Here is a 24,444-nt window from a genome sequence, read left to right as displayed (position 1 = left end):
AAGAGTGTGCGAAAATACCTTACATTTGTGCAAAATTAACATTTCTTTGCCAAACGCTTGACATCTTTTGATAAATGTAATTACAGTGTGAGAGGCTAAAACACCTCCTTTGGTGCAAATTTATCCTCAGAATGAGCCTCAGCTGTTCACATTCTACTAAACACAAGTAAAACTCAACTGAAATAGGATTGTGACAGAGTGGGCAAACACTGCATTTGTTGTGTGGTTGCTTGTGTGCTAGATGGCACTGTTGTACTTTACAGCTAAAATGAACCCAATCCCTAGTTTAGATGAAACATGTACTATAAGTCTAATTTCTCTGATACAGAGAGGCATAATAATCCATCATTTAGCTGGCACCCTGTCATTCTGCCTGCACAGCGTTGATGCACACTCATTGAGTTACTCTTATCTCCAGCCATACAGAAACTAAATGTTCAAAATGGATTTGAATATCAATCTGTGTTGTTGTAATTTCAAGCTGATATCTGTATTTAAAACTGATTTTCAGCTGGACAAACTTAAATATAATGTATTGAAAAAGATTTTCCTCACTGTAAGCCTAAGAGCACCCTTGTCTGGATACTAAAAATGTGTTCTTTTATTGGCACAGTAAAGAAAATGTCATGGAGGTTCACGAGAGAATGAAAACTACTGACAACTGCATGCACAGCTACTGCCGAAAATGGAGTGGTTTAACAGTATATACTGGGGTTTAAGGCAGAGATTTGTAAATGTGCATGCATTAAACATGCGCAGTACAAAATTTTGACTGCAGCTTGTTAAGCATCTTGTTAAAGGTTTCAAAGCTGGGCATGGCATGTAGTGTGCTTGCATCCATGTAGCATGTAGGGAGCATGATCAAGGGCACAGCCTCACCACTGAGACAGTTAAACTGGGAGAAATTAATTCACTTTCCTGCTGAGATATTTCCCAGGGCACCAGGGGGCAAGAGCCAACTTCATTTGACTTCCCACTGACCCACTTTCACAAGCTCATTGGAAAAACCACAGGAGATACATGTGGACATTGGCTTACACATACACACGTGGACAAACCGGAGCATAGACTTGCAAAAAAACCTTAGCATATTCACATATATGTATGAACAGAAAACACATGCAGAACGACCACATGACCACACAGCATATCTAAGCAGTTCATGTTCAAAATGCATCTGATATCTGGATATCTGGCTTGTTAATATAGGAATACCTCCCACACAAAGACACACACACACACACACACACACACACACACACACACACACACACACACACACACAAACACACACACACACAAACACACACACACACACACACACACACACACACACACACACACACACACACACACACACACACACACACACACACACACACACACACACGCACACACACACCATCCTTAGATTTCATGCCATGGGTAAATACGGGGGACCATTGTCAGGAGCAATAGAGATAAGAGAATGAGAATTCAATGAAAGCAGGCTGGCCTTTCTCTCCAGGCAATCATGCAAATTGTAAACCATGCAGCACCTTTTTCACACCAACATCCATCCGTGCCCAATTAATTCATCCCCTCAGAATTTTTAAGAAGCCTCTGCAAATTTCAAAGCCCTGATTTTTCAATCGATCCATTTTTGTAGCATGATTAGAAGCAGAGAAGCAGAGTTGGTGGCAGAGGACTGGATTATTGCCTCAGACCAGTGGGCAGAAGAAATCACACTCTGTGATCTGCAATAGAAGCTGTACTCATTTGGCTTTCATTCGGCTTGTGATTACAGGCCCCTGGCTAGTGGAAGCAAACAACAAACAGTATCTGACTTGGCCCCTGACACTACCTACGGAGTATCTGCCACATTTCACTCTGAACACAAAAATAAATAGTGCAAAACCAAACATAAGGGCACATTAGAAAATCCATTCAGAACTCAAAGCTTTTGAGTGCAGTAATAAAAATGGCATTGCTTCATGACCCATTATAAGGATGTTTTTGTTGGGATATCTGAAGCATGTATAATGCATATTTAGACTTTTATTTTGATGTTCAGATCAACATTCATGTTACTTTACTAAATTAACTGAACATATTTTTATGTTTTCAAGGGAAGCAAAATGTACTGTAAAGAGTGACTTTCCCATCTTTCTCTTGGGCGACTTAGTGTGGCTGACTGTTTGATGTGGCCTTTGTGATTGTCTTAAGTATGTACCTCTCATTTCATTCTTCTCCAAGCCTCTGAGCATATGGACAAAAGCCAACTGAGATTCATCCAAATCCCAGCTCTTATAAAGCACCTCTGCCTGCACCACATACTTATGACCCTGTGAAACAAAGACAAGCAAAGTCAGTGTACAACTTCCTCATCACAGTTTAAACACAATGTCACAGACAGATACATACATTATCAAAAAAGACATGTACAGCATAACGCATGTGGCATACAACACCAAAACCCAAAGCCAACATGAGGTGCATGCTATTTTGTGAACATAAAGCTATAAACTCCCCTATTGCTGATGATTTAGAAAGAGACACAGATCTTAAAGAACGTCATCACATTTTGTTTTTGCTGTTCTCTGCCCTCTTTGACAGAAGCACATGCCTGGCACAATGGGAGAGAGGAGGCAGAGGGCTTGTTAGCTAAGATAATATTAGGGCTGGTAACTCCTACATCCAACGCACCAACAGACAAGAGAGAATTTAGACAACATTTCAAGGTGAGACTCAAGCTAATAGAGGCAAATATAACGGTTTTATTTTTTCCAGTGTTAATGTTTATAGTTGTAATAGGGCCTAATAAATGTATTTTATAGAAACTGTTTGTGTCAATATGTACTGTTTGTTTTTCAAGTGTTTACATGTGTGTTTAAGTCCCAAATAGGTTACACTGTAGTAGCCTTCACCATTAATCCACCATTAGTGAGCATCGATATGTCTGGTGTGTATCCCTGCGGTGCAGAACAGCGCCTTAATCAGTGACCCTTTGCTCTAAGTCTTGATTAGTGTTTTTTTTCCCGATCAATAGCTGTGTATTCTGGCCTGCTGCTGATCTGTGGGATCTGACATGATCAGTCTCATTACTATTGATGCCACTACAGTGTTGTGTTACCTCATAGAAGAGACTTTATTAAAAAGTACAGTATTTGTAACACATGCAGGGTATTACCAAACAAAACTTCGTAGTCTATTGGAAAAGATACGTTTTGATGTCAAAAGGCTCAGTTTACTACTGCAAGTTTCAAATAAATTGTTGTTATTCATGAGATGTAAGCAGTTGCTGAGGGGACCATTAAAATGATTGGTTGCATCACTGACAGTCATCACAGTAAAAAAATTAAACTCAGTTCATTTCCACAGTTTTATGGACATGTGCACACTGCACAGTCAGAGTGTGTGTGTGTGTGTGTGTGTGTGTGTGTGTGTGTGTGTGTGTGTGTGTGTGTGTGTGTGTGTGTGTTTTTGCATGTGAATGATGATAGTGCGTACTATATACTTTGGCAATAAACAAACAACAAGTCTGTTGGATATAGGGGCTTAAGACAATAGAGTGACTCATAAATCATGCACAAATCACTGCTCCCTGACAAGTCAGACAGTAACAACAAAACCACCTCTCCACTTTCTGCTGCTCTCCTCTTGCAAATTTTGTGTGTGAGACTATGTGCGTGTGTGTGTGTGTGTGTGAGACTATATGTGTCTGTAATGTGTGTGTGTGCGTGTGTGTGTGTGTGTATGTGTGTGTGCATGCACAGTAAGGGGTGATGTGCATCTGTGTATCTGGCAGTGAAAAATGATTTGAACACAGGCAGCAAGCAAGTGGGTGAGAAAGACAGAGAGAGGGAAAGTGAGATGCACGCTTGTGTGCATGTGCAAGTGATATCAGTGAAGTGTTTGAGTAACAGCAGATACCACGCAGACAGTTGTCAGTGATACCATAGTCTCTGTGGGAGGCGGCTGCTGGTTAAACGTGGAGTCTGATTTCTCAGCTTCTTGTAGGGGAGTGTCTAACACCTTGACCCCGTTGTCTTGGGTGGGGCATCCCTTCTGGTTCTGGTTCTTCTCATTTGTGTAACCGGGGGCTGTAACAGAAAGAGAGATATTGAACTCAGCTCATATCTGAGAGAAGACAAGAGTTTTCAGCAATGTGTCCCAGTATAACTAATGGAATCATCAACAGAAAAAGCTGACTAAAGAGTCTGAAAGGCAGGTTTTGAAGAGCTTTTGTGTGTAGAGCCTCTAATGCATGTCGGTATTTTAGTGTTGATAGGCTAACATAGCAAAAAGCCAGTTCAATATGGGTCAGTTCACCCAAAACGGAAGTAAAACAAACAAGAAATATTTTCTCACTAAGCATTATTGGTATTTACTTATTATTGGTTTTATTTGCTCGAGTTTTAAGATAACTATTTCTGGGATTTTTGCCTCTACCCAATTTTGTGCTCAGAGCATTGAACATCCCCGGTTAGATTCTAGCAGGTCACACACCTACTTCTCTCTCTCCCTGCATTTACTGTCTGTATATCTCTTCACAATCAAATAAAGGCAAATTGCCAAAATAATAACAATCAAACCAAAAACTCAACCACAATCTCTCTACCCAGACACAGTTTTCCTGTTTCTCTGGATAATCCACAGAACACACAAGCAACTTTTTTTTTTACAGGTACTATTAAATCTCTCTGAACTTAAATTTCATGAAAACAGAGGGAATGAACACTAATAGTCTGAACTTGCATATTGTCCTTTTAGAGGAATTCTTTTAATGCCAAAAGTGAGCCACAAAGCCAAAAGTGAAGCTGAACACATTTTGTTATTGAGCCACAACAGGAATAAAGGGATCCATCCCATGAAACTGTTCCTGGTGACTGTGACTCTACATATTTAACATGCAATTCTACCAACAATGGTGCCATGACAGGATCATCCCATAAAAAAAGACTAAATTAACTACTTATCCCTCTATCCAAGAGTTGGTAATATCAGCTAATCCAAAGCTTACATACTGCCACTCACTTCAAAAATACTAACCATGACGTCCCTTTGCCCAAACATTAATCCCAGCACAACAGTGACAAGTTACACAACTCTTAATGCTAAACCCAACAAAGCTATTTGGTGTTTGGGGAGGGTTGTCAACACCAAGAACACTAGTGTAGTTTTAACTAGTAGAAAAAGCATGTTTGCGTGACACATTTGATTTTGTGTTTCAAAAAGAAATTTCACTGAATTAAAGCATCTAAAAGCACCTAAAATATACCAAATCAATTATTAACTCTATATTTAGCTAGGACGTACAAACATCTAGCCCAACTTTTTTGATTAAAGCCAGAGTGTGAAGAGCAAGCACCAGCCTAACACAGTGTTCATGGATTCTAGGATAACTCTATGGTTTCAGTGTGGACTGCTGTGTAGCGTGAGAGAACAGGATGGGTGAGGGAAAATAAAAAAATACAAAATGCTTTCTGTGAAACAAAGAGCAGATGGTCAAAGGTCAATGAGGATTTAAAAAATGCTTTAAGAACCTTTATTAACAGCACTTTAAGGGAACTGATGCTTCTTTTATACGTGTACAGGTATGTGTACAAAGAGCAAAAGGGTTTTACAGAATATGCATTAGCTTAGAGTAAGGTGTTGGCACTAATAATGTCTTTGGGAATGGCTAGCCAGCTTAGCACTGCCCACAAGAGATATACTGAAACATGAGTAAGAAAATTGAGTAAGTAACAAAAAAACCAAGACAGAAACAAGTAAAAGGAAGGCGGGTCCTGTTGCCTTTAGCAGGGTAAGGCATAAAAATATACTTGCATTGTTGTGGGATAAACCCCACGTATGACATTAATTGCATACCTCACCTCTATCTCTCATACAGTATGTCCATGTAATCACCACTGTAAGAGAAATGACTGAAGATGGGAGCCCTGCTTTTTTGATATCTGCACAGTGTGTGTGGAATGAGATGTAATGTGTGTGCGTTGCATATTATGATTGCAAAAATTATTTCCCAAAACAAATAGAAATGCTATTGTGCATAGAATAACTAAAAAAAACAAACTACACTAAAACTAAGACTGGGGTGTAGAATTCAAAAATGTGGTTAAGTGTTGAGTAAATCTGACAACAGTAATACAGTAACAGAGTTATATTGCTTAAATATGTTGTTGTAAGTATTTAGTAGTGTTAAATTATGAAGTTAATATTCTTGCAGATAAAGACAGATGCTGTACATTTAATTATCTGAAACACAGATAAGAAGCAGTCTCACAAATCATCTTCTATGATCCAGACGGGTTTTATTCATCATCTCAATTACTGAACATAATGACGGCTCACCTTTGTTGGCCAGGAAGCAGAACACAGGAATTACCACATGGCCTTTCCCAGTGTTGCTGGCCACCTCTTTCTCCTGGTCCAAAATGGACAGATGTATAAATACATCTGGCTTGGAAGTCTGAAACTGAATTGTTCCTAGGACGTCTGTTGTCACCTGCACAGAGTAACTATGGAAAAAATTTCAAATGACTTTGGGTACTATTAGTCTCTCAGAGTATCCTTAATGTTGTCCTGTGATGGAAAATGGGCCTTTTTCAACAGCTTCTCTGAGAGATTACCTGTTATGTTCAGTAAAATATGTTCTCTTTGATTATTGTCACATCTTGTTTCTTATAATAAAATATTTCAGATCATATAATGTAGTGTAAGAAAGAATAAGTGGGAGCTATGGACAGCATTTTTTTTATGATACAACCCTCAGCAACAATGAATTTCAATTGACCAGTATAAATCCTATGATGATGATTCTACTTAACCTTTCAATTAAATATATACCCCATAATTCTCTTACCGACATATGAGCTTTTCGTCATTGGGAATGTAATAATCCTGGAATTCCTTCACTGAGAACGTGTTGAGTGGATCCTCACGGGACATTTTTGGAAGGGGTTCTCCTGAACCGATCAAGCGCATCCTCCACTTGGCACCAACACGGGGTGATTCAGGTGTGACAGCCTCTGCTACAAAGGTATAGCCAAGCTGGAATAAGGGATACATAGAGGTTAAATTATGAAATCACAATATTTTCAGAGGGAGTGTGTACTACAGATGTACATAAGACAGATGTACAAAGTGAAAACAAGAAGTTTTCCCTTTGTAAATTGTAAATTATAACAAGACGTTTTAATTTAATCGTCTAGGATTTGTTTCATTTATAATACTAGACATGTTCTCAACAGTATTACATCAGACAGACACAACTGGCAGCCAAACTGTCAACAATAAGTTAGAACCCAGTTAGTCATTATATCAGGCAGGAAGCATTCCTAAAGTGGAGCGGTTTATCATGGTTTAGGAAAACTGAGAATATTCTAATATTCAAAAATTACTAAAAAGAAAAATGTATCAAGTACATGAAAGCTCGAAGTGCAAGGCTTGATAGCATCCACAGACCTTGTTGGGTTGATAGACGTGGGTGGCTAGTTTGTTGAAGACCATGTCCAGCTCCTCTCCTGTGTCATTATTTATGACGTGCAGCAGGCAATTAGGAATTGGGGAGTAGACCTTTGGTACCAGCAGCATCTCCTTAGGAACCAGGAATATCTCTCTTCACATACAACAAAAACGAAATAAACAACAAGATATCATATTCCAAGGTCTGACCAAATTGTTGAGTGCTTTCCCACTGTTCAGTTTCTGAAATGTACTCTTACAGAAATATCAACATTTCCCCATATTAGCTTTACCAGTAGAAATGAGAGCTGAGTGCATTGCTCAAAGGGCAATATTATGATATTTGGTGATAAGGGAACATTAGTCACTTACACCTGGATTAACCCCAGATTTTTCAAGCCAGGTTGGGAACTGTCTTTCACTGACAAGCCTAACCTTTAAATTACAATGTCCTCTAACCTAAAGACCAAGACCCAGGAGTTGGCTGTGTCTTGAAGAGAGACAGAGTAATCAGCAAAGTTGATTCTGGTCCATTCATCCTGCTGACAGGGGTAGAGCTTCGCTTTCATCTCGACGTGGTCAATGATATACCTGTGCAGGAAACACAGAAGGGGAGAGCACATTTAGAAACATTTTAAATGAAGAAAACCTCATATATAGTGAAAAGTACATGACAAAATCTATGCTCAGAAAGTAACTTACGAAAACATAAATGATTTAGCTGATTATGAATGAAATCCAGTGAAATAAAAAGACTACAATGAAGGAAAGTAGAACTTTGACTGAAGTGGATGTTTCTGTAAGTTTCTGTCAGGCTCACAACACCCAACAAACCCCTACCCTACCCTCCATACACACACTGACCAAGCTCCGAACGCACATGCACAGACATACTTCCCCAGGCAGCAGGTCATTCAGCAGACGCTGCTAGCCGATTGGAACGGGGAGAGGATAAACAGCAGATGGTACCACTGGGAAAAGATGGAACACAATGTGGAAAATGCTCCCTGCCTGGCCGCCACAGGCCGCCACAACCAGTAGAGGGACCAGATTCTGGGCATGCAGTGCAATAGAGAGGCTAAACGGATGCAATACAATGTACACAGCTCTGGCAAAGAACTGTGGGAGGAGTGCCCTCATATCCTCTCAAATAATGTCATTTGTGTGAATAAATATGTGTCAGATTAATAAAGGGCGTGATGTAAGCATACAAAATTAACATTTTTATTACTTAGAGTCATTGCAGTTACGTATTTTTACAAACTGTATCCTTCATTTACCGTAGCAAAAAGACAGCATGTTTGTCTGCATCTGATTCAACTTTCGGCCACATGTCTAAAAGGATCTTCGATGCCATGAGATTCTCCTTCGTCCCTGGATGACATGAGCACACACATTCATACACATAAATACACACATACAGAAAAGTAGCCACCCTTAAAGATGAAAGACAATCCATGTGGCTGTGAAACACTTGTAAAAATGATTGAAGCCGACCTAGTTCAGGGTAGGAAACAGTAATTGCAAAATGCATTTTTGCCTCATTAAGTGAGAGGTGATAGGAGGAGATTATTCACACCTTGTCATTACCTATCACTCATCTTACAAGACAGGTAACCACTCTGACAGAGCTGAAGCTTTGATAAAAGATGTAGATCTATGTGTTCATGGGTATTTATTTAAGTGTGTGTTTGTGCATATAACTGAGAGAAACACTCTGAAAAGACAGCTGAATGATAGATGGTTTCACATCTGACATGTGGCATAGGTGTCCTCACGTCCTCCCACTACCCCTTCCCTCCTTTCCCTTAGCTCTCTCTTTTCAAATGGCAACTTTTCCAAATTGATATAGGTATTACAGCGCCCAAGACTAGCGACTGAGAGATGAGATCTCCTATCGTCTTCATAAAAAAAGATGGTTGACAATGAGAGGCAGGCAACAGACAGACAGGCAGACAGAATGGCAGACAGGAAAGGGGGGAAGAACACAAAGTTTCAAAGGGTGAGGACAAAGAAAGAATTGTACAGAAATGTGAGATGAGCAGCAAGTTGTTTAGACCACCAAAGTACACCGAGGTATAAACAAATGTGCCAAGGAATTTGGCCTTCTAAAATAAGAAAAGGCCAGTTCTTACTTTTCCTTAAATAAATGGCTTTTCAAAGTGTAGCTAGACAGGCAGAGTTTTTAAATTAAGATTGGTGTTTTACCATTACTTTAAGTGCCACTCTGAGAACTTAACCATGACAGGTCTATTTCAGGCCTGTGTGTGTGTGTGTGTGTGTGTGTGTGTGTGTGCGCTCATACTAATGCCACATAACCACCAGCATTATTTTTTAAGATTGCTGGCAGATGGGCTCTGTAATGATGTGGATATTTTGGATATTTGGTATGCTCGAAACACACGTTTTCAAGCCATAAAAAATTAAGCAAAATCCCACTGACACTATAGTACAGCAGCATTTTATGCAAATCCTGCATTAATGAGGCTGTGCATACTCCCATACATGCCCCACTATTCAGAGGTGCTGCACATATCGGAGTATGTATGTGTGTGTGTGTATATATATATATATATATATATATATATTATAAGTTATTTAGAGGGTGGCTCTAAATATGTGTTTTGCCTGGAGAAGACATAATTAGCTTCAGGTCCTGGCAATAAATAGAGAATGTCTGGGCAATGTGTCGCCTCCAGCATTTCCTCTGGAATCAACAAACAGTGGTGCACCATCAAAGTAACATAATTACCACCACCTCTAGACAAAATTGGATATTAAAAATTATTTAACTGAAACTGAGGAAAATTTTTAAATTACCTGCAACCTGCACAAGAGCATAACTGCCACTGAAACAGTGTAAGAAACAAAAAGAAAACATTATTCCATAGCAAGTCACTTGAATAAATTTAGAGGAAAAGCTGCTCAGCTCTGCTCCTTTATTTATTCTCTCATTCTTTCCTACAAACTGTCCAATGTTGCCTTGTCTTCTTTTTCATATCTTTCACTTGCTGTCACTATTGAGAGGTTCGGCTATTGATGCGGGAATGTTGTGTACGTGTGTGTGTGTGTGTGTGTGTGTGTGTGTGTGATCCCCTCTGTGTCATCCCCTCATCTGTCAGGGTGTATTAGTAAAAGTAGCAGTCTCATCAATAGATATTTGTGCCTCTGCTCAGAGGCTCAATATATGCCATTGGGATAAATCAAACGCTGAATATAAGAAGCAGAAGGTATTTTGTGTGTGTTTAAATAATAATCTATAAATAAATGCATTCTGTTGTTTTAATTTAACCCTAATTTAGCACCTTTAGCTTGCCCAATTGCTGCAGATATCTCTGTCTTCCAAACATGAAATGATTCTGAAGAAGAAAGCAGACTCTAATGAGACTGTCTAATTAAAAGACCATTTTTTCAACTATTCAGATGAAAGAAAAGATTTCCATCTGATCATGATAATTGAATGAATATATTTTCTATGTGTGTGTATGGAAGTGTTTACCAGGTTTCGAGGCATTAATGATTTCTTGCACCAAGTGCCCTCCAGCCTGCAGAACCGTGAATGCCTTGACCTCCTTGTCTGTCGGTTCCCTGTCTCTCCAGTTTTCTGGAGGCTTTGATTCTGCATCTACTTAACAGCAGTGTAACAGCAGAAAAATTAATTTAATTTAATTAATTGACAACTGTGAAATACCGTACAATGAAAGCCAAGTTTTAAACAACACATACAAGTATTTGAGATTAATTCAATTTACTGTTATGTGACTGAAATCTTATGCTATAATTTGATGAAATCTTATACTGTACTTTGATGAAATATTTGGGTAGAGTAGGTGTCATACAGTGACACAGTGATAGCATAAGATTCCACTGACTTTAGCAGTTATATTCACTGTAAGAGAGGAATGAGGATGTAGTGCAGTTTAATAGAGTCATGTTTAAAATTTGGCACAACTGACAAAAAGTATGTTAAAGCTGTGACAGAAAATATGACATGTTTTAGGTATATGATTACAAATTAGTATGGACAACGTGCAAAATTCACAAACACACAAATGACACCTACATGCAGGGGAGTCTTCTTTGCAGACAGTGGCTAAAAGTGAAGGGTCAGCAGTGAGGGCCAGTACAGCAAATTGCTCATCTGTCGTCAGATTCCTGCCCAGAGACTCACACAGCATGTGGTAAACTGCAGAGTTAAACAGCTATAAGAGACACACAAACACACACACACACACACACACACACAAAAAGGAAAAATAGGAAGAGATATTAGAAGTTGAGTGCTGTATATGTGTGTCTGCATGTAAAAGTGAATTTACCCAGGTATTCTGATTTTTGTCATTTATACCATTGTAACTACATGGACACAAAAGGGCCTTGGTTACATAAAAGATAATCCATGACTCCTAAAACCATACTTCTGTTTTCCTTATGGGGGGATGTTCAACTTCACATCTTTCATTAGTTAAAGTAACCCCATGGGTGTGTGTATATTATCCTGCTCTCAACATGGCTACTTTCCAGCAACTAAAATAGACAGAGATATTGTATATATTTAAAAAAAAAAAAAAAAAAAAGAGGCAATAAAGTCTTAAATGGAAATTTTGTCTTGTATCTGTATCTTTGTATGGCTTAAAAAAAAAGGATTAATAATAATTTACAACGGTATTGTCCAGCTATTCTCCATAGCTATTGTAAAAAAAATATTATGTTATTTATTTCTCAACAAAATGCTATACAATCACTACAAAACACAGGCCTACTAAAACTAAACACTTGGCCTAATATACTGTATGCAACATGCATTTAGCTGCTTGTAAATGTAGCAATTGTCAATTAATTACAATGGTATAAAGTGATGGGAGGTATTCACTGAATCTAAAGTACAACTGTGTACCTCCATAAGCAAGCTACCTTGTTGTGTTCCCATTTTCCCAAGGTGGTGTTGATGTTTTGAGGACAATGAGCCTCTTCTAGGGTTCTTCTGGTGGCTGGATGGTCCTGCTCATCACTAAAGGAATCCACCACTCTGGACAGGGCTCTCAAGATGGACGAAGCTTGCTCAGTGAAACGAGCACTTTCCTGTTAAAAGACGAAAGCAGTTGGGAAGTATCTAAATTATTTTATATTTTATTATTTACTTCCGCAAATTAAACAGAATACAAGTTAAACAGAACAGCAAAGCAGTTTGCCCACAATACTAAAACATTTCAGTGAACACCGGGAGTGGAACATATCACGATTGTTTACAGGAAATTTGCTACAGATATATGACCTGTGCTGGATTGTGGGTGACAGATAACATAAAGGCAGTTTTATGTTTTTCCCACAAACATGATCCCACCATAGCACCCACTTTTTCTGAAATGACAACAATGGTTTTAGAAATATTACATTCAGCAAAACAACTACTGGGACATAAAGTTAGAAAGCAGAGCAATCATCTTACTAACATGATGTAATTTTCCAAATTGAAGCTGGAATAATCCTTATTCAAAATATATTACAGCAAGGAAATTTCAACAACGGCAATATCCTCCTGCCCATCTCTATGTTCAACCAAACTCTGTTCTGTTTGGTTCTGTTTCCGCTTCTGTTTCATCTGTTATGTACGTTCAATAATGTCATGATTTAGTTGTCTCTTCTGTTTTTGCTCTAACATCTATATGTCTATCTACTGTATATAGATATGATAGAGAGAGAGAGAGAGAGGGAGATTCCTTGGTCTAATACATATCCAGAATAAAAATATATTTTTTTTAAATTTAAAATTTAAATCACCACTTTATTTCTCAGCTTTAGCTTTTATGATCAAGGAAGTGACTGAGAGGGAAATTAAAGAAAAATGCATATCATTCCTAATATCCGAATGTAACTGTGAAATTGTGTCTACAGTGGCATGAAAAAGTTTGGGCACATCAGGTCAAAATTTCTGTTACTGTGAAGAGTAAGGTGAGTAGAAGATGAACTGATCTCCAAAAGGCATACAGTTAAAAGCGAAAAACATTCTTTTAAACATTTTAAGCAAGATTAGTGTATTATTTTTGTTTTTTACAAGTTTAGAGTGAAAAAAGGAAATTAGCACCATACAAAACTTTAGGCAACCCAAGAAATTTGAGCTCTTGTAACCTTTTTTCTTAGACCTTAATCGGCTTGTTAGGGCTATGTCTGTTTCACAGTCACCATTAGGAAAGGCAAACTGGAGCAACTTTCAAAGGTTTATAAATGCTCTGACTCCCAAAACTTGTTCCAACAATAAGCAGCCATGGGCTCCTCTGAGCAGCTGCCAAGCACTCTGAAAATTAAAATAACTGATGCCCGAAAAGCAGGAGAGGGCTATAAGAAGATAGCAAAGCATTTTCAGGTAGCCGTTTCCTCAACTCGTAATGTAATTAAGACATGGAAGTTAACAGGAACAGTGGAAAGGAAGGAAATGACCTTCAGGAAGGTTTAGCAGACTTCGGAGTGGTGTTGCACTGTTCTACTGTGCAGCAACACCTGCACAAAAATGGCTTTCCTGGGTCCTCCATCCTCACCAAAAAATTTAGCATCAGATGTTTGCAAAGGAACATCTAAACAAGCCTGATGCATTTTAGAAACAAGTCCTGTGGACTGATCAAGTTAAAGTAGAACTTTTTGGCCGCAAAAGGTATGTTTGGAGAAAAAAGGGTGCAGAGTTTCATGGAAAGAACACCTCTCCAACAGTTAAGCGCGGGGGTGGATCAATCAGGCTTTGGGCTTGTGTTGCAGACAGTGGCACAGGGAAAGTTTCACTGGTAGAGGGAAGAATGAATTCAATTAATTACCAGCAAATTCTGGGAGCAAAAAAAAAGCTGAAGATGAAAGGAGGATGGCTTCTACAACAGGATAGTGATGCTAAACACAACTCAAAATCCACAATGGACTACCTTTACAGGCAGAAGCTGAAGGTTTTGTCATGGCCCTCACAGTCCCAAGATCTAAACATCATTGAAAATCTGTGGATAGACCTCAAAAGAGCAGTGTATGCATGACGGCCCAAGAATGTCACATAACTAGAAGCCTTTTGCAAGAAGAAATAATATTCCCCAAACAAGAACTGAAAGACTCTTAGCTGCTACAAAAAGCATTTACAAGCTTTGATACTTGCCAAAGGGATTGTTAATAAGTACTGACGATGCAGGCTGCTCAACTTTTGTTTCGGGCCCATTTCCTTTTTTGTTATTTTGAAACTTTAAAGGTGTAAATAAAAACGTAATCTTGCTGAAAATCTTCAAGAAATGCCTCATCTGTTACTGTAAGCTCAAACTTTTCCAAGCCACTGTTTCAAGTAGCAGCAAGCGAGAGAAAAGAGCAGACAGGATGTATGATAAAGGAAGGGGGTATGTACCTGTATATCTTGATATGTCTGTGTGTATTTAGGCCCAAAAAGATTTGGCAACAAGGTATAAGATATGTAATGTTTCCTTTAACTGTGGTGGACTTGCATCCACAGATAAATAAAATAAAATATTGCTGTTCAGCATTTGTTACTCCAAACAAACTAAAATTATTGCTTAAATTCACAAAGACTACAGTGTTTAATGGAATTTCTATCATTGTCAACTAAAGGCCTTGGTCACCTTGGTAAGTTGTGACATTATGGTTTCTTCATCCCCAAAGATGAAAGGTGTCTTGCTGCACAGGTGGACGTGGTAGCCCAGTGCTGCCTTTGTGTGGAAGGATAACACATGGCGCCTGGAAGGGAGAGAGAGAAATGGAGCATTTTGAAAACAGGCACACATAATCCATGTTTACTGCACACTGCTAATTATTCAAAAACTGTGGTTCACAACTTTTTTTGGTATGTGACCCTTTAAAGAGACTCAAAGCCTATTCACAACACTTTATCAAAGGCTGCATCTGTTGCTACCACTCCAACTAGTAGTTTTAGTGTTAGGCTACAAAAAATACAAGAAATGAATTGTAAGAAGTACAGAGGTATCCCTGAACCCACCACCCTGTGGCTCCAGTTTTGGTAATGGTAACAATACATTCAGATAGAAAATGCATAAAACAACAGTGCATTCCACTGAATAAAATCCCTTTCTAGTCTTAATAGTGGAACTATGTTTCTTTCAAGTAAAAGTGAGTGGGTCAAACAGTCAGAAGAGCTGTAGCCTAATGTCCTCTCTGCCAAGTGCCAAGCTTAGTTCACAGGCCTGGTCAGACATGAGAGAGTGGAACCCCGCTTGCTTGGCCCCATTAGCTTTACATAATTGAGTCATCACAGTCTAACTAGATGAATGAGCACTGAGGAAGAGATGTGCTAGAGTTGTAGAAGAAAAAGGAGAGCATGCAAAAGGGAAACCAATGGGAGAGAGAGAAATAAAGGTGAGGAGTACAGGGAGAGAGGAGGGAAGAAAGCAAGAAAAGACAAATGGAAAGAGAGAGGAACATACAGGGGAATTACAAAAGAGGAAAGACAAAAATCTATTCAAAATTAAAAAATTAGCATAGGAAAGTATGTTCATATAATATAGAAGACAACAGCTCACAGGGTAAATAGTGCGCCGCATACAGATGGGGTGATAGGGACACAGAAATAGAAAAGAGTGGAAGTGCTTTAAAAATGATTGCTGCCCAACTGCATGGACATATTGGCTATTATCTCTTGGAGAGAGTGTACTATGGGGCATATGGGCATGATGTTGAGTGCTGTGTGTGTGATTATGGCTCAGTGGTAATTGCACTGCTGCATACCTGCACATGACCCCAGAAACTAGGCCCTCTGCTTCTAGGCCAAGTAGCACCCATTAATAGAGACTAGGACAGATGCTTTTTACTGCTTTTCAGTGCATCTGAGGTAGGCAGTTACCTTCTGCTAACTTTATGATAGCTTTAAGTAGATCTCTGCATAGCTGCAAAAATCACAACAACAGTGAAATGTTTATTCATTTTCTTTCTTTCATCAAAGGCTCTTAAGGGTGCTGAGCAAAAAGTAGGTTTTTATGATACGTTCTCATGATGGCAATCAAAGCTTGGGGTAATTTGTAGTTATTAGGTGAAAGTGTGAATGTGGAAATTTTAAATGTGAAGAAATTTGAGAAAGGATAACATTTTTGCTACATAACTATATCATGAAAATTTACATAAATTGATGAACATTACAGAATTGAGATACTGATAAGATGAAATGAGATATTGAGTATTAAGTCAGTAAACCTCTGATAAGGTAAGACTGGTCACACCTTTGAAGCCTTTGCTAGATATTATATTATATTATATTATATTATATTATATTATATTATATTATATTATATTATATTATATTATATTATATTATATTATATTATATTATATTATATTATATTATATTATATTATATTATATTATATTATATTATATTATATTATATTAGCATTGTGTGGTAATATCAGGATGCAAAAACACAAAACATAACATATACAAGATACAAGAATCACACCTAATATCATATTATTCATATGAAATGAAAATGGTAGCTACATATATAGACATACTACTGTAGGTAGGGGAATTGGGATCTTAAAATAAACATTTATTTACATTACAGAGGAACATAACATAATTAACATTGACAGATTTGTGTATTTTCTTTGTGATGTCCCAGTGACCTTGATGTAAGCTTTTAGTTTCGATCAGTAGGGTACAGTTCTCAGTATTCTCTGACATGATGGCTTACGTAGGACAACTACTTGAGATTTGGGATGGAAGAATAAACAATCATTGCTGTCCTACCCTGGAGGTAAGTTAAGCATGGCTGCCTTGGAGGAGGTGGTCTTGATCGTGAGAACAGGCAGCTGTGACTGCAGACTTTTCCAGGAGTGCGGTTGGGCGATAAGAACTGCAGATCTACACGCCGCTGACATTTCCTTTTCTAAGCAGTGTTGTAGAGGGGAGTAAAAAGGTGTATTGCTCACACACTATAGTCAAATATCACAAACATAGTAGGTAATGTTTATAATTCATACAGTTTTTATGAATATTTACATATACTGAAAATTCCAAATAAGGTTATGATGTAGGTATGGTTTGTGGTTTGTTTCACCTGAGAGCAAGCGTTTTAATTGCTGTTTTAAAAAATGTGTCAAGCTCCTTACACTACCTGGACAATCCTTTTCTATCTGAGTATCTGTGTGTGTGTGTGTGTGTGTGTGTGTGTGTGTGTGTGTGTGTGTGTGTGTGTGTGTGTGTGTGTGTGTGTGTGTGTGTGTGTGTGTGTGTGTGTGTGTGTGTGTGCGCGTTGGGTGTGTGCGGTGTGTGTGTTGGGTGTGTGCATGAGTGTGGATAAATCCTTACTCTCCACAGCTGTATCTCCCCAGAGAAGCAGAGCAGAGAAGCTGATAAGGATCTGGGAAGGTTGCAGGCTGTCCACACATAGGTAGTGAGTGCCTTTCACCTCTGTACACTTAGTGGGAAAACACACACACACACACACACACACACACACACACACACACACACACACACACACACACACACACACACACACACACACACACACACAGGACTTAGTTATCAGTCCGAAGGCAGACATGGAACAGAAAAAGTCAAAGAGAAAAAGAGCAGAAAGCCATAGGGAGGGGATGATGGATAAAAGGTGTCCAGAAGAGAACCTGGAGGAAATTACAGAGGAAGCGAATGAAGGGGAGAGGGGGAGGTAAGTGGAGGAAATAAAAAGCAATAGAAAAGAGCCAAGTGAGCTATAGAAGCATTTGAGGTGGCACCTGCATAGGAGAGGCCGAGACGGTGAAATTAGTGACGTAAGAAAAAGCAGCCAGAGGGAAAGACAGAGAAGAAGACAAATCAGGGGACAGAGAGTCGCAGAAAAAGACACATAGAGGACTAGAGAAGAGTTAGAGAGTTAATATATGTCCAGAATGACAAGCAGAATCAGCACTCTATACACACACACACACACACACACACACACACACACACACACACACACACACACACACACACTCAATAAGTCAGACAAAGGCCTCACACATGCACACTGTCACTTTCAGAGGAGTGTATATGTGATGCATGTGATACGAACAGGCAGGTTCCTTTGAGAACTTGACAGAATCAATTCTTCCTGAAGACAGCACAAGTACTGCTTCTAACAAATACCTCAAAATCTGATTTCTGCTGCTTTGGCATCAGCGTATCGGATCATGGTTAAATTTAGAAGTTTCTTGAAAATCTTCATTACAAAGGTTTGCACAGCTTGAAATCACTATACACGAGAACGTTTGACCCCTAAAAAAAACGAATGCATCTCTTTGGTTCTCAGACAAATAATCTGTGCTGATACTATTGTTGCTTCCAAGCTCCGAAAACACACTTCCACTGAATATTAGGTTAGCAAATTTTAAGTCAAAACATGAAGAGATCTGAGTGTCCAGGCTCATTCTTCACCTTGGAAATACTGTAATAGTTTGACAAAAACAATCTAATCTAAGTAATCATTAGTCTGTACAACATACAAAGTTAGGTTGGATGAAATGTAGCAAATTATGTGCTTGTGTGCAATGTGTGTTTGTGTGTGTTTGCATGTGAGTACTTCAGGGCTTGCTACAGCAGATGTCACAGGCAGGGATCTGGTGGTAAGTGAGTGTGTAGACGATCCAGTGCAGTTGCTGCCTGTTGCAGTTTTGGACAGGATGGTGCTCTGTAGACAACAGCTAAGTTAATAGCAATATATCAAATACAAACGGCATTAATGTGTCAACACACAAACACATGGAATTATGTGGTAAAATAAATAGAAAGCTTAAAAAGTATCAGCACTGCAGACTGAACATGGATAACTTAATCATTGGGTTTTTTTGTGATACATCTTCTACCTTAAAATGAGATTTGTGGATATGATGTGGGTAGATCTGTGATTTATGGAACACAAACAGAGTCCTGGAAGAAAAACACAAATAGATGCCAGTTATTTTTGCGCTTAGTTAATAAAAGCAATTACAGTCTTGATCACATAATTTTTAGGCACCTCAAGCATCCAATTTCTTGACTGGCTGTTTTGTTGTTCTATCTACTGGTAAAGCATGTTTGCAGTGCATAAGTACATCTGTGTGTCTCCGTCTTACTGAAAGCATTTAACAAAGTCATCCAGGTCCATCCAGGTCTCCTGCAGGATGGGTTTGACGGGAGCTGAGAGTTCCTCAGTTACAGGCTGCTTCGTTGCAGTTTTGGGCCAATCTAGAGATTATAAAGAATGGTACTTTATTTTAAATTATTCATTAATGTGAATACAAATCTGCAGCATCTCAATAGAGAAAAAACATGCCCTTATCAAGCTGACAAGCATCCGAGTTGAGTGCTGCTTTTCATGCCACACTTAATACCAAATGGGTATAGAAATTGCCTGTGAAACCTCCCATTTAAAACTGCTGTGAGTAACAAAATGCCTTTCCTCTTGTGACTCATAGCAAGTTATCCTAGACTCAAATCATTATCTTAAACACAGTGTGTCGAATTGGCCAAACTCCCACATAATGGCATAGTGTAAGCGCACATGCACATCCATACACCCACTCACTAACTCCCACTATCTCAATGCATGCAGAGCAAAATCATAGACATATGCACACAGACACACTCTCCACCCAAAAAACACACACATGCACACACACATACACACACACTTGGTCTGCCCCCGAGCTCTACTCAAAGCGTGAGTCTGATCAGAAAGCTGAGGTGGCAAGGGCCCGCGTCTCTGCTGCTGAGCAATGGTGGTCTGCTCACTCAAAGTGCAGGTGTTACTAAGCAACTAAACGAGCGAAGGCAGGGAACTGGCTGGTTGTCATAAGGCATAATTTCAGTCCCATCTTCAAAGTGTCTTGGCCAACCGAGTCATGGAGAGAAAGATGGAAGGAGTGGAGGCGAGAGATGCAAATTCTTCTTATCACATTCATTGGACTATGCTGCACAGATGCTGTTCAAGTCAACCAATAACGCAGGCATCCACTACATTCATCATTTCCAATAAACCAGAATTAATGTGAATCTGCCCATTCTGTTGGCCTAATATTGACCTCAAGTAAAGCCATCTTGTGTACAGATATGGCACAGATTACTTTCAACATGAATGAGGCGCCCAGCATTGCAAAGGAACAGCTTTTACCACTGGAGTTGTCATCATTGTCCTTCTTCCTGTCCTCTGTAGTAACCTAAAGGGACAGAGAGAGAGAGAGAAAATTGAGAGAGTGAGAGAGGCATGAGCAGGGAGTTGCTGATAGAGTAACACTGCCAGAGATACGCCTTCACCCTCTAGTGATTCAGTGCCAGCTGTGCTGTTGCACCATTCTCGCTGAACACCACAGGACATGAGACACGGTTTAATGTGACAAGGGTTGCTCCTCCCCTGCTAAAAACACCACCAGGGAATACCAGCTCTAATTTACTTTGACTGTCAGTGACAGATGAGGAGTTATTATGTTGTTTAGCATGTTATTTCTCTTAGAGGGGAATTACTCAACAGCTCTGATTTCATGCTCGTCTGCCCAACACAATAAAGAAATATAGCTAATGAGTCATTATCAAATCCTTCAAATACCATCTTCTTCTGTCTGAGCAAGGCAGGACATGATGTGGTCTGGCAAAGGGCATTACTGCTGCTTTGTTAACAAAGCTGGATTCAACTGCAAGGAGTATGGTGCACCTGTATCATCTAGCTGAACTTTCCTCCGGGCCCCTTAATTTGAAGTTTTTTTTCCAAAACAATGCTCCTTTGAGGAGAAATCCTGGTGAATGTCCAATAGTTTACTCAGCTCTGAATAAGAAATTTGTCATGTAACTTCAAAGCAACCCCAGCAAAGACTCTCTGATGAGTCAGAGTGAGTGTGTTTGTGTCTGTGTATGTGAGTCACCACTTATTTGAATAAGTGAAGTACCCAGAGACCCAGACAGACAGAAAGAGGCATTGTGATTGGGAAGCACACTTGACCTCCTCTCCACCACTATAACAACACTTCCCTGCAACAATGATCTATGTGTGTGTGTGTGGGTGTGCGTGCGCGTGTGCGTTTTTTCACAATAGTGCATAAAACTTTGAGACGGGCTCTAAGGCGTCGTACGTCCTGTCCACCCACATGCCATTCTTCTGCCATTCAGATTGCTTGTCTTACCTGTGTACAGTAAGAAGACACCGAGACTGACAGATCTTACACACAAGGCTCCTGGGATTGTACACCGCTGCATTCAGAGGAGGCAGCTATTTCTTTTGTGATCAAATGACAGGAAATGGTTGATGGGTGGAAGATGCCACATTTCTTTAATGCCTCACTTTATGGGGCTTCATTTTACACAGCCAGATTTACGTCTTTGCTCTCCAACAGACCCTCAACATTTCACATTTTCCCCTGAAGTGTAACCCAATTCATACATGAAAAATATGAAATAAAATCAAGATAAAAATTTCTGTTCACAGTTCACATTCACAAGTAAATCCATCGATCTCACAGCCAAAACTGGAGTTTGGGAAGTGTAGTTCTCTGTCATGAGTAAACTGAAACCACGGAGGGGTTTTTAGTGATTTAGTGATTAACCACATTCCAAGCATATTAGAGGTTAAAACTGTACACTTACTCCAGGATCTAATGCCTTAAACCACACTAAAGTTGAGGGAGTAGGCCACTGATGGTATTAAGGAAATCATGTGACACCATGTTTTTCTATTCTAGGAGCTAGGCACAGAGTTTGAGTCTGTTGGCCAGCATTGACAGAAACAGAGGGAGGGGTCAAAACAGCAAAAATTCCCTCTCACTTGATGTAAAGTCCCTTCAGCATGTGACCCACCATGTGCTTGCAAAGAGCGGGAACACACGTACAATATAAATGTGGCACACATATGACATATACACAAGCCAATCCACAAGAGTGCCTGTGCACACACATCAAACGACACATCAAATTAGTGTATCCATACTGCCCTAGCCTAACCGCTCTATAACTGGTCATAGTTACACAAGAGGGTGATTAATATGAACTCTATTTTTTCTCTGTATGCTAGGAGTGAAGTGTAATAATGAACCCCCCAGGAGATGCAGACACTGATGGCTCACCATCTAATTGCAGTGCTTTTTTCATCAGCGCTGTACACGACCTCTCCCTGTATGAAACCCACGCGCCCCGTTCACTACCACCACACACCAGAGATTCTCTTTTCCCATATCTCCCTGTTTCTTGCTCTGCTTTCATCTCTCCTTGTCCAACTGTCACTTTCTTTCCATTTTTCAGCCCACCCTCCCTCTTTATTCCTCTCAATCTTTGTTTCTATCCTTGACTCTGTCTCTCTCTGTAGCTCTGAACCCCACCCACCCCCCATCTCCCTTCTGTCACTAGTTCTCTCTTTAGTGCAGATGTGCCTCTGGTCAGTGGTGGCCTGGCTGGGAGACAACAGAAGTGACTTTGAGACTGGGGGATGGCAGCCTTGTTGTCACCGACACACAGGGCTACTTTTGATGAGCTTTAAACTGCATACTTACAGGGTAGACAGATGGGACGGGGAACAAGGAGAAAAAAAAATGAAGTGAGGAAATAAGAAGAGACAACATAATTTTGCAGACAGCTGCTACTATTTTACTTTTTGGACAAAGAGCGTTACCATGGACTTCACAGATCCTCATAGCTATTAAATAAATGGCTCGGGGTAACCACAATTAGGTTTCTATATTAAACAACAAAATGCTCTGTGAAATACACAGATGCTGAAGGTATAAATTAACTTTGTGCCCAGGAGACAGTAATTCAATGTACCTTTATTCTCCGAGTGCTGCTTGGTGAGTTAGCTGCATCAGGCTCAAGGCCTTCTCGGCATTCGGTCTCTTCTCTCTCAGCAATGGAAACCAGCGGGGATCCGTGGGAACACTTCTTCTGAGCGCTCTGCTTGGCCCCTCTGACACACAAAGACACATATTCATGCTATGTGCACATACGGTACATGCGTCATATCATCATCATGCCATACACGGATCTAATCTCATGGTAACATATTTAGAAGCAATACATCATATCATCTACAAATGACACCCTAATACTATTTCTACCATAACACTACTTTTATCTGTAGAGTTTGAGTGGTGTTTTAGCTTAAGAATGTTGGCATACATTTCTTTTAGTTAGTATAGTAATAGTCAAATGGGAACAAACCAATCTATAAGGATAAAAATGCCCATATATTTTGAGTTTGTCCGCTGTCTGTCTGTCATTGCCCTGTTGCAGGTACAAGAGGTATTTACAGAAAGAAGATAGGAATAGGAAAAAATAGCAATGTCATAATGATAATTGACTTTATTGATCACCATATGGAAGCTGTTTTCTTGCTATCTTTCCTCCACAGGGAGGTCAGAGCACAGTTTATCTAATGGCTAAATGAGCAGAAGAACAGAACGGCAGAAAAGATACATCTCATTTAATTTCTCAGTTTTAGATCATTTCAGTGTACACACAGCTCTGGGACTGAGCCAACGTTGCTCCTGACACGGTAGGAGAGAAAAGGGCTGGCAACCTCAATGAACTGCTCTGGTTTTGACAAAGGGAGCTCTGAAAAAAGAGAAAAGAAAAAATCCTCACACCTCATGCCAGCACTGCTTTTTCACACTATGATTCTTTTTACTGCATTTTCTGTTTTTCACTGAGATTAGCTTATGTCAGAAATGTCAGAACCGGCAGCTATTTTCAATACACAAATATTATACCTACCCTCCTCCTATTTTCATTTCTGCATTTGGTACTGTATGCCCTCTGTACTGTAGATTCTAAATCTCCTGCATTAACACTCACTTTCCTTTCTAGTCATATTTATTTATGACATTCACCTACACTCTATCACATAATTTGTGCTTTTCTATTTGTTTGATATCCTCCCCTGCATCCTCCTCCTGGTTTCCCCTTCATCACCTTTTTTTCCAAACTTATTTTTAACATTTTTTATTCTCTGCTTCCTTCTCTGTCTCTCACTCACTCCGAGGTTCATCAGTGACCACAATCTCCTTGCGCTGG

General features: G+C 39.5%; 1 protein-coding gene across 6 annotated transcripts in view; it reads right to left on the bottom strand.

The window, feature by feature from the left end:
* The window catches only part of adgb (androglobin), a 44,611-nt gene that overhangs the window by 6,060 nt on the left and 14,107 nt on the right, over positions 1-24,444 (bottom strand). For 4 of the 6 annotated variants that reach the window (XM_040124463.1, XM_040124466.1, XM_040124461.1 and 1 more), the window contains exons 10-29: positions 24,407-24,444; positions 23,892-23,985; positions 23,200-23,338; positions 20,567-20,612; positions 19,530-19,641; positions 19,281-19,344; positions 18,998-19,105; positions 17,746-17,854; positions 17,185-17,323; positions 15,048-15,162; positions 12,361-12,528; positions 11,510-11,648; positions 10,946-11,074; positions 8,727-8,820; positions 7,906-8,037; positions 7,447-7,600; positions 6,845-7,032; positions 6,334-6,500; positions 3,937-4,082; positions 2,213-2,324 (exon numbers count right to left, since the gene is read on the bottom strand). The exon at positions 24,407-24,444 is cut by the window's right edge and continues 137 nt beyond it. In XM_040124463.1, the coding sequence (XP_039980397.1) occupies positions 2,213-2,324; positions 3,937-4,082; positions 6,334-6,500; positions 6,845-7,032; positions 7,447-7,600; positions 7,906-8,037; positions 8,727-8,820; positions 10,946-11,074; positions 11,510-11,648; positions 12,361-12,528; positions 15,048-15,162; positions 17,185-17,323; positions 17,746-17,854; positions 18,998-19,105; positions 19,281-19,344; positions 19,530-19,641; positions 20,567-20,612; positions 23,200-23,338; positions 23,892-23,985; positions 24,407-24,444 (2,393 nt within the window). The remainder of the gene's footprint in view (positions 1-2,212; positions 2,325-3,936; positions 4,083-6,333; positions 6,501-6,844; positions 7,033-7,446; positions 7,601-7,905; positions 8,038-8,726; positions 8,821-10,945; positions 11,075-11,509; positions 11,649-12,360; positions 12,529-15,047; positions 15,163-17,184; positions 17,324-17,745; positions 17,855-18,997; positions 19,106-19,280; positions 19,345-19,529; positions 19,642-20,566; positions 20,613-23,199; positions 23,339-23,891; positions 23,986-24,406) is intronic. The other 2 variants (XM_040124467.1, XM_040124462.1) reach the window with 1 other exon arrangement.

This window comes from Xiphias gladius, chromosome 4 (assembly GCF_016859285.1).
Source record: "Xiphias gladius isolate SHS-SW01 ecotype Sanya breed wild chromosome 4, ASM1685928v1, whole genome shotgun sequence".
Taxonomy (NCBI): domain Eukaryota; kingdom Metazoa; phylum Chordata; class Actinopteri; order Istiophoriformes; family Xiphiidae; genus Xiphias; species Xiphias gladius.
Note: the sequence above shows the minus strand (reverse complement) of the source record. Positions and strands in the feature narration are given on the sequence as shown.